The sequence below is a fragment of the Vicia villosa genome, unplaced genomic scaffold (genome assembly GCF_029867415.1).
Source record: "Vicia villosa cultivar HV-30 ecotype Madison, WI unplaced genomic scaffold, Vvil1.0 ctg.000076F_1_1_3, whole genome shotgun sequence".
Classification (NCBI taxonomy): domain Eukaryota; kingdom Viridiplantae; phylum Streptophyta; class Magnoliopsida; order Fabales; family Fabaceae; genus Vicia; species Vicia villosa.
This window is the reverse complement of record NW_026705000.1, coordinates 141596-151722: the sequence shown is the minus strand read 5'-3', so window position 1 is coordinate 151722 and position 10127 is coordinate 141596. Positions and strand designations below refer to the sequence as shown.

General features: G+C 34.8%; 1 protein-coding gene across 1 annotated transcript; it reads right to left on the bottom strand.

Moving 5' to 3' along the window:
• Positions 1 to 4782: 4782 nt before the first annotated feature.
• LOC131623637 (uncharacterized) lies at positions 4783 to 8304 on the bottom strand. Its single transcript, XM_058894642.1, has 8 exons — positions 7577 to 8304; positions 6544 to 6589; positions 6151 to 6200; positions 6021 to 6062; positions 5747 to 5860; positions 5386 to 5464; positions 5217 to 5288; positions 4783 to 5131 (listed from the first exon to the last, which is right to left on the bottom strand). The coding sequence occupies exons 1-8, from the start codon at positions 8242 to 8244 to the stop codon at positions 5084 to 5086; spliced, it is 1119 nt and encodes a 372-aa protein (XP_058750625.1). The 5' UTR covers positions 8245 to 8304; the 3' UTR covers positions 4783 to 5083.
• Between the last annotated feature and the right edge of the window lie 1823 nt (positions 8305 to 10127).

Genomic DNA, 10127 nt, shown 5'->3' with positions numbered 1-10127 from the left:
TAAACAAGGAGTATAGTTTGTTTTCCTCTTTGTGTATGCTTACAAAAATAAAGTGTGATCTCCTAGACTATGTTTATAGCCCAAACACAACATTGCTTTTATGAATCTTCCAAACCATTCCTGAGAGAACTGCTTTAGTCCACATAAGACCTTCTTCAATCGACACATCTTTTTGGCTCCTCCCGTGGTACTAAAAATAGGTGGAATCTCCCTCCGTATACATTCCATCCTAAAAATTGATTAGGCCTTTGGGATAGTTAATTATTTGACTTTGTAATGCCCAAAATCGATTGGAGAAGTTCTTTAATGGTTGATAGCAACAAGAAACAAAAACCTTCCATTTTGAGATGCCATAATCGATTATTCACTTATGATAATCGATTATGAGCTTTACACAACTCATTGATTGTTTCCATATTTGAGTCACCATTTGTCCTATAAATAGAGGACTCTTTTCTCATTTCTTACATACCAGAAAATAAATTTGAGATACCTTTCTCTCACTCTCTTCTCTCTATTTTATTTTATCACGTTTTGCCTTAGTGCTTTTAAGAGTAAAATCTTTATATATGTGTGGTAGTTTGGTTTGGTGTATGGGCTTTTTTGTAATATATCATTAAGAGAAAATATAATTTGGTTGTGAGATAAACCAAGTGAAAAACACTTTTTTTGGTTGTTGAGGTAAACCAAGTAAAACCTCTATTTAGTTGGGGAGATCCACGTAGTTAAATTTCCAGTCGGTTTGTGAGTTTAACTGTAACACCCGTAATTTCGTGAATTAATTTAATTGAATTTAATTTAATTAATCTAGATTTATGTAATTACGCTGTGATTAAAATAATAAAATTGGAATATATAGTAATGGGCCAGTATGGTAATTGGTGAGAAAGGGGGTGTAGGAAATAAGGCCTTTACTAAAGTTGTGTTGTGTTTTCATAAAACAAGAGTTTTATCGGAAGAAGAGAAAAACAAGTGCATTTGGGAGAACACAGAGAACGTGAAAGTGCGACAGAGGAGAAGAAGAGGAAGAGAGCTTCGAAGATCCTAAACTCTAAGGTAAGGGGGGACTCTTCCGATTAACCTTTATTATCGGGTTGTAGAAGATAGGATTGAGATTGTATGGTATTGACTCAATAGAGAAGTATGTTCTAGGTTGGGGTTTTGACAATTAGGTTCAAATTGATAGGTTTGTATGATGATACATGTTTGTGATGTTTGATTATGTATGGATGTGTTGTTGAGGCATGAAATAACATGTATTGACTATGGATTGATTCTGTTTTTCGTGCATAGTCGAAATGATTCGATTTGGTTTGTGTTGGATGAAAATAAGTTGCTGTCAAAAGTGCTTTTTTGCTGTTACAGGTGATGTAACCGGTTACGGTCGGGCTTGTAACCGGTTACGGTTGTGAAAAATGAGGTTTTTGGACTGGTTGCGAGTTCGTAACCGGTTACGGTGTTGTTCGTAACCCGTTACGGCTGAAACTAAATAATAGCGAATAGAGTTACGTCAAGCGTAACCGGTTACGGTTTCCTTGTAACCGGTTACGGCTGAAGCTTTTTTGAAAAATTATTTTCGTAACCCGTTACGCTTTTTCTGTAACCCGTTACGCTGTATCTTTTGTGAAAAATATTATTTTCAAAAATTCGTATCTTTCGAACCGTGAGTCCGTTTTGGGTGCCGTTTTGGGCGTTGAGTCGATAATTTTATTTCCTATACATCTAAATAATTCAAAGAGCATTAGCTCAATTTTATTTTATAACTCGGTATTTCTTCAGAAATGATGAATCGTGTCGGATGTGTTGTGTATGGTATGAAATGATGTAAATACCCTATTGTTGTTGTGTTGGTTTGATGTACTTGGTACATGATGGTGATAGACATTATTGTCATATGGATTATGTGATGGATTATTTTGTGATGGTGTGTTCATATGATTAAAGTGGTGGTTAGCATGTGATAGATGATGTATGCATTTTGTAATCATATGGCGGCTGATTGCCGACGTAGATGGATCAGTGGTCGCTAATTCCCATTGTGTGGAATTAGTGAGAGGAAGTAGCAGTATCCTTGATGATGGTGGATCAGTGAGATGAGTAGAAACTCATGAATCATTATAACATGAATGGAAGTGTTCCAATGTTATAATGTTGTGTGTGATTGATGATTGTGATTGGCTAATGTGTAGATAATCTGAATGTATTTGATATTGGGTGAATATTATGCAGTTGATGTTTTATCGTTTATGAACTGATAACATTGTTTAATTGTGAATGAGACTCACCCTTACTGTTGTTAGTTTTCAGATTGAAGTGTAGCCGTACTTGCTTGGTGAGGATAACTCGTAGGCTGTTTTCGATAGTATTAGAGTCGTGTCATGCTCTGGTCTTGTAACACTGGGGAACGTTTGTTTTAGAGTTGGATATTAACTCTCATTTTGGTTTTTATTGTTGAATAATTTTGTTTATGCCTTGAGTATGGCAGATGCTGTTTTGATTATTCAACTGAATGAAGTATTCCGCTGTGTTTGAAACATGTTTTGAAGTTATTTATGTTCCTCGGAATAGCATGGCAGGTGTTTTATTTCATATGAAGTAGTTGTAATGCTCTTGATTGCATGTTTACTCTGAAAATATGATTTAATTTAATCGGGGTTTAGAAGGGTGTTACATTAACCATCTATTAAAAACTCTCAATTGGTTGAGAAGGTCAATGTACCTAAAACTCTAAGTCTTGGTTGGATATTTTAAAACTCCAATCCTTTTAAAAAGATGTTTGTGGGTATATTCTGTCAAAAGCTCTATTTATTAAGACCGAACCTCTATAATTTCTAGTCATTTATTTCTACTGTTTTTTACGAAAACATTTAAACTCTATTTTTTGTAAAATATTTTGTTTTGAAAGTGAGTTGGACAACATATGCATATGTTCTTTCAAAAATCCACCTCTTCACTCTCTCCATTATTGCTTCTGGTCAGCCCTCCACAACTTGATTCACCCCCTTTAACTGCTCTATCTGTATTAAAATGAGCCCACTCATTTTCTAGAGACCTCCACTTGATGTGTTAAATTCAGTTTTGTCTATTCATAGTGCTATGTTTCAACAACATATGCACCTCCTAACTCTTTAGTCTCTGGCCTATGTAAATTGTCAAATTTGTGGAAAATATGTAATCCTCCTTATGAACATGTCGATTTCTCCAATACCAGATTGAGTGGCATATTGGTGTCCACATTGCTGGCCACTCCTATGGACCTTTATAAATTAGATCCCGCTAAAGATTATATATAAATTAGTATTGAAAAACACTTCTCAATGGCTAGCTTTCACAATGGACACTTGCGCAAGTGTAGCTATGCCATAACCACACATTGCATGAAGAGAGGGGTCTCAACTACACTAGTACCAATCGCCCAATGGATCATGTCATTTATTGTAAGCCGCAAACTAACAAGGGTCTTTCATAAACTTGAATCATTAGCCTTAGCTTCTACTCCATCCACCAAATTATTATTTTTGTCATATTTCCCTTTCATCATCTGGCACCACAAAGAATTATCACCTTTTTGATCTTCCATCCTAGCTTAAGTAAACACACATTGTTCATTTTCTCGAGACTTCTCATACACAGAACCCATACTTTATGGCTTGAATGTTTTCTCTTAATTCATTGTGCATATATGCTTCATGTTCTCAAGATCTCACCCTAAACAAAACTTCTATACATCTGGTGAATTTTCTTCGAACAAGCTTTTGACCAAAGTGACTCTACCTGCAAATGATAACTGTTTTCTTTTTCATGCCACTAATTTATTCCTAGCTTGCCAATTGTTTTAGATGGACTAAATTGGTGTTGATTTCTATTAAGCTACAAAGTACATGCTTTACTGAACCAAACTAATGGTGCTTTTATTGAACTTATAAGTACTTAATTAAAATCATACATTGAAGCAGATACTTTGTTTTATATTATTATTTATGATTACTATAATAATATTAATTACAACATATTAACGTCAAATCGTAAACAGTTGTTTCTATGAAGTATCAAATTAAATATCCTTATCAAAAACAAAAACTGTAAGATTGAACAACCCAAACCCATGCACATGACTGGGTTTTTAACAAATTAAAAAAAAAAAAAAAAAAAAAAAAACAGTGTAAAATAACTGTCAACCAATCACAATTTTATATCAGAATAAATCACACTTTAATTTAAAAATTATTTTAATGACAAAATACTTTATTTGTTTTCTATTGGTTGACAGCGTAAAATAATTTTGCATTGTCAGTGCATATAAATTAAACTCTTAAAAAAATAGATAGAAAAAAGAAGGAACACTTTTTCAATTTTTATTTTGTTTTAACTAGTACGCACAGGTAAAAAAACTGAAGGACCATAAATAAAAATTTTGAATATAAAATTGAGTAAGTGCCCAAATTAAAAAACCCATTTATAAACAATTTGTATTGAAAAAAAATAATTAAAAAATAATTTAAATCAACAATAAAAAAAAAATTCCCAAAAAAAATAATATTTTTATTTAGATATCATTTTAAAAAACTATATTTGGAGTAATCTAATTTTTATTATAGATATAGATTATAGATAGATGATAATTTTTATGGATGTGGGGCAACCTAATTGTATCATGTGCCGCTCAAAAGTGATGTCAATCTGGGACCAGACAAGACTCTGTCGTTTTAGCTCTTGATATATTCAAATTAAAAATACATGCAAAAACATCATTAGAATTAAGGATCAGAAAAAATATCAATCTGTCCGATTAAGATGGCCCTTTTCATTGCATGTATAGCTTGGACAGTTTGGAGATGCTTGTGCTCACATACAAACTCAAATCTTCCACCAAAAAGCAAGACCTCTATATTAGCACTGATAGAACCAAGTAGAAAATGCCACAATGTTGAATATTTTACTCTTCTACTTCAACAGATAAAACCCATCCATTGCTCAATATATTCTACGAGGCCATAATATCCATGAAATGAGATTTGTCTTGATAACATGATCATAAGACCCTATGGCCTGATTCATATCCGCAAAAAATTATGTCCACCAACTACACCGCAGCATCAGGATCCAACCTTCTCTGGATTGCAGCAGCAGCCTATAGAGATAAAAATTGCAGCAAATTTAGTAGAGGGTCAAGCTAATAGCCAAGGTCCAAATAGAGTTGAATTTGTAAATTTTACCTCAAAGTTGCCAAGCTTGTACTGGTAAGCCATCTCCTCCCTGAGTTGAGCTTGCTCTTTCATTGCTTGAGCCTGCAAAGTTATTGCACAAGAATGTGAGAACAGAACCTTTTCATTTACAAAATTATTAGAATTCAGATTGCATGAAGGCTGTCTGGTATATACTAACCATTCCACTTTCCATTTCGCGCTTCAAAGCTATTACTTGCTCTTCCTTGTGTTTTTCACGTGCTTGCAACAACTCTTGTCTGCGGGTTCAATGAAAAAAGATTATGAAATGGTGAAACATTTGTGTCAACAGCTGACCCAGATTTTCAGTTGAAGAGCAGTAAGGTTTTTGGCTATCATATACCGACACAAAAGTAATGAAAGATTCAAGAATTTATTAAGTTAGAATTTTGCAATGAAAAACAGTTGACAGAGTGTGAGGAATCAAGTCATTATAGAATCTAGCATATCATATCATAAATTGAAATAATAGAAAACCAATTTTAGATTAGAATAGTAAAGCAGGATATTCAAAATCATACCTGCGTTGTTCTTCATCATTGAAAACAGTTCGTTCTTTTGCCTTGACCATTTTAATACCCTTTTTCATCTCTTTTTCCATTTGACGTCTGTAGTAAGCATCAAGACTGTAATACCTGCCATATATTAACATTAAACCATTTATCAACATATATGAATATATAAATGATTCATTCAAGATCTTAAATTCATTTCATCATTGCAGAACAAGGATGTAGTCGGCAAATTCACAAAAATGAGGACAAAAAACCAAATTAAACTTTTGCTTTAGCTTACTTTTTGGAAGGGAATGTAGCTGTGTTGTGGTCTTCCATAAATCTACAACCAGAAAGTATAGACATATTAATTTAGAATCAACATAGTAAAAGGAGCTTTTTTTTTCTAAGAAGCAAGTTTTAGTGCTTACTCTTTGAACATCTGTTTTTCTTCCCAATTAGACAGATGCTCCATATTCACCTGTTAAAACACAGAAAAATTACAAATGTGGTCCATGTAAACTTGAACACCAAAATATGAAGGAAGAAAGATATTCTGCACTTCTTTTGAAACGACAAGAAATGTAGTCTAAAAGGCAAGAAAAATATGCAATCTAATGAGTTTTAAAATTTTGATTTCTCAATGTCAGCAACATATACCGGAATGAAGAAAACAAGTAAAACATCTCCCATGATGATGTATGTAAAGAAGCAACTAGTTTAATTTTTAGCAGACTGAACAGAGGACTACAGAGTAAAAGGAACAGGACATATATAATATAGTGTTAGATTTTAATATAGAGAGAGCAAACCAAAACAATTACCAGCTTTACTTCTGCCAACCAGGCAGTGAATTCTGGACGTTTGTTCCTGCAATATACAAAACATCACTCAGACAAGGAATACTGAGATACATAGTTCATAAGATATTAATACTAAATTTAAATTAGAAAGATATTTACTTCAGTACAACCTTTAGAATGTAGGTATTCAAGATCTTCTAATCATAACAGATAAGCTTTGTTTATTATTAATACCATGATTTAAATTAGAAAGATATTTACTTCAGTACAACCTTTAGAATGTAGATATTCAAGATCTTCTAATCACAACGGATAAGCTTTGTTTATTATTAATACCATGATTTGAGAATTGAAATCTTAATAAAATAAATTGAAGCTTCCATTAGCAAATTAAAAATATGACCATAATATCATGTCAACCGAGTTAAATGGAAGTGTTGATGCAACAGCTGGAGACTTGCAGTTGCTGCCATGTTAGTAACCAGTGTATGTTACGAATTAAAGTAACCTACAACAGATCTGCAGTGGACCTTTTTGTTCCCTAGACCTGGCCAGTGTTGTCGATGGCAGAGAGCCAAAATCCCGCCATACCGACTGCTTTGCGGGGCTGCTAAAGCGGATTATGGCGGAAAAGCCCGCAATATCGGCCTATATTTACCATTGGGGCGGGCCCAAGAACCCCATGTATCATCTCCAATCTCACATGATTCACATACAAATCTTCAAAAGCACAACAACAATCAATCTAAAATCTTTCAATCAAACTTTACAACCCTAATCCAATAATAACAATTCACCTAACCACTTTCACATTCCAAACCCAAGTAATTTCTTTACATATAACTCACATTGCAAAATCAATGCAACAAATCATTGGCCAAGCATTTCAAAATCTAAACGACAGCATAACAATGAAGAAAAAATGAAGAAAAAGCAACATCCATGACAACATAATTCAACAATCAACCACAAAACACATTAATCTCTAACAATTCAATCAACAAACAACTATAAATTGAAGAAATTGCACAAAGGAAAAGCAAAAATCTCTTACCACATATCAGTTTCTCTAATAATACCATACTTTCCCCATAAATTAGTCACAGCTCCTTTCTTCCCTCTCTCCTTTTTCTCCTTCTTCTGTTTCTGTTTTCGTTTCTCTTTCTTCCTTCTCTCTTCTTCTCTCTCCTTCTTCCTCCTCTTTTTCTCCTTCTCTCTCCTTCTCCTCTTCTCTTCCTCCCTCTCTCTCCTCCTCCTCCTCTTCTCCCTCCTCTTCCTCTCCCTCCTCCCTCCCTCACTCCCCGTCTCCGATTCCGAATCCGAATACGAGTGTTCCAAATCCGAACCCGACGCTTCGGACTCGTCACTCTCAGAATCGGAACCTGAACCTGAACCGGAATCCGAATTTGATTCAGAATCACTATATCGCTTACGCGATTTCCTCTTCTTCCTGCGACCTTCAGAATCCGAATCAGATTCAGAATCACTACTGTATCGCTTACGTGATTTCCTCTTCTTCCTGCTTCGTTTATCACCGTCGGAATCCGAACTGTCACGTGATTTTCTCCGAGAACTTCTGTGCTTTCTGTTGGAGTCTGTTTCTACGTCGGAATCTTCTCGTGTTTTCCTTGAATCTCTTTTTGACGGAGCTTCGGCTTCGGTTTTCTCTGAGGCGCTTGTGGCGGTTTTCGGCGGAACACCGTCACCGTTAACATCTCTCATTTTCGCTTGGCTTCGCAATGTCGGAGTGACTGAGTCGAGTTTCAGAATTAACTCGGAAGAAGTGGGCCTGTTTACTGGTTATTCGGGTAGACTAGATTGGGCTTAAGCCCAATAAATTACCGGGCCTATCATTTAACAGAACATTTATCCCATACACCCTTTATTTATTTTCCTACTCCTACATTAAACGTTTTATTGACCTAAATGCTCTAATATAAATAGTTTCACTTGTTTCTTATTTTCTCTTTTTGTCTCATTTGTATTTCTAGTGTTCGGAAAAAAAATTGCAAACCGAAACTCATTTGACAACATATCTAGTACACGTTCAGCAAATCGGAACTAAACTAATAAGTTATTTGATTTTTTAAACTCAATAGAACTCTTCGTAAAAGATATTTGGTTCATGTAACATTCTAGAAATCTATAATAAAGTGTTCTGGTTTAGTGGAATACTAATCCGGTTGGGTGTTATTTTTACACCGTGGAAATCTTGCAAAAAGAATCCCAGTTTAATTTTTAAATTTTTTTTAAATATGTATTTTTTATTTTGGCAGTGGTGCGAACACGAGTCAGAGACAGTCGGATTCCAGAGCGTGGTGGTTTAGGACGGGGCACTCGATCACCATTGATAGGTAAGAAATAGCGTATTGGTGGATCAACATACGCACATGGTTTTCCGGAGGGTCGTACGATACATCTTTTCTGGTAAAGTACGAGCATCATGTTGTTCAGCATTTATGGTTCGGTGAGATATGTAAATGCCATTTAGTTTAGTTGAAATAATACTTAATTTTGTGTTTTATAACACATACGCGCGCACACACGCGCGCGCGCGCGCACACACACACACACACACACACACACACACACACACACACACACACACACACATATATATATATATATATATATATATATATATATATATATACTGAAGATTCTTGGACATGGGACCAAACTTACAATAAGGGTTCCTCATTCTCTCCCACCAGAGATGAAGAGTTGGATGACTCAATCCGATCTATCTTCACTTTAGAAAATCAGTTTGACGAAGATAAACAGAAACTTGGTATCAACATTTGTAGAGAGATGTCATCCAGAGACATCTTCATTTCACATGTCATTCGGTGAAATGAGCATTACATGGAAGATATTTCCTGTCTGCTTCATCTGCCCATCATGGGCTTGTTCTGGATCCTTCGAGATGTCACTTAAGAAGTTGATGTTGCTCTTGTTGTTGAGTAATTAGGAGTGTCATTTAGTGAGGTATCACCCCATGTCTTTTCTTGCAGGGGTGCTTATCATAAATTGGAGTAGATGCAGGCTCTATTCACACGACATCAATCTATTTCTAGATGGGAATGTATGACCAGAGCGTATATAATGATGCTAGTAGGTTCCACCATTTTTCTAGATAAGATATTTATGCTTGTCGAGGCACACTATTTATTATGTTTTACGAACTTGGATGGATGTGGGAGATATAGTTAGGGAGCAACTGCGTTATTCACCCTTTATAGGTATCTCGGAGATACTTCCATGTTCACTTGCAAGCAGCTTGGTGGCTATGCTACTCTGCTACAGGTATTTATTTTATTTTAGTTTGTTTATTTTAATTTGTTTTTATTTATTAAATTTTTTATTAATAGTATGAATTTTGTAACAGTACTAAATTCATGAGTATTTGCGAACTCTTGGAAAAAGAGGAGAGAATTGGAAACTAATTAATAATTGTGGACTTCCACGAGCTATGAGATGGTCGTATAAGCAAGGAATACTGAAGGTGGATGAGTTGAGACCTGTTTTGGATGAGCTAAGGACCTAAGGACTCTACCGTTAAAGATTCTCTCACTTCTGATAATCAATTTCTAAATAAATTCTCA

Coding starts and splice junctions, on each gene's coding strand:
- LOC131623637 (XM_058894642.1), bottom strand. CDS start 8,244: ATGAGAGATGTTAACGGTGACGGTGTTCCGCCGAAAACCGCCACAAGC. Junction 6,201..6,543: donor GGTTGGCAGAAGTAAAGCTG/GTAATTGTTTTG, acceptor GTGTTTTAACAG/GTGAATATGGAGCATCTGTC. Junction 5,465..5,746: donor AATGATGAAGAACAACGCAG/GTATGATTTTGA, acceptor TTGAACCCGCAG/ACAAGAGTTGTTGCAAGCAC.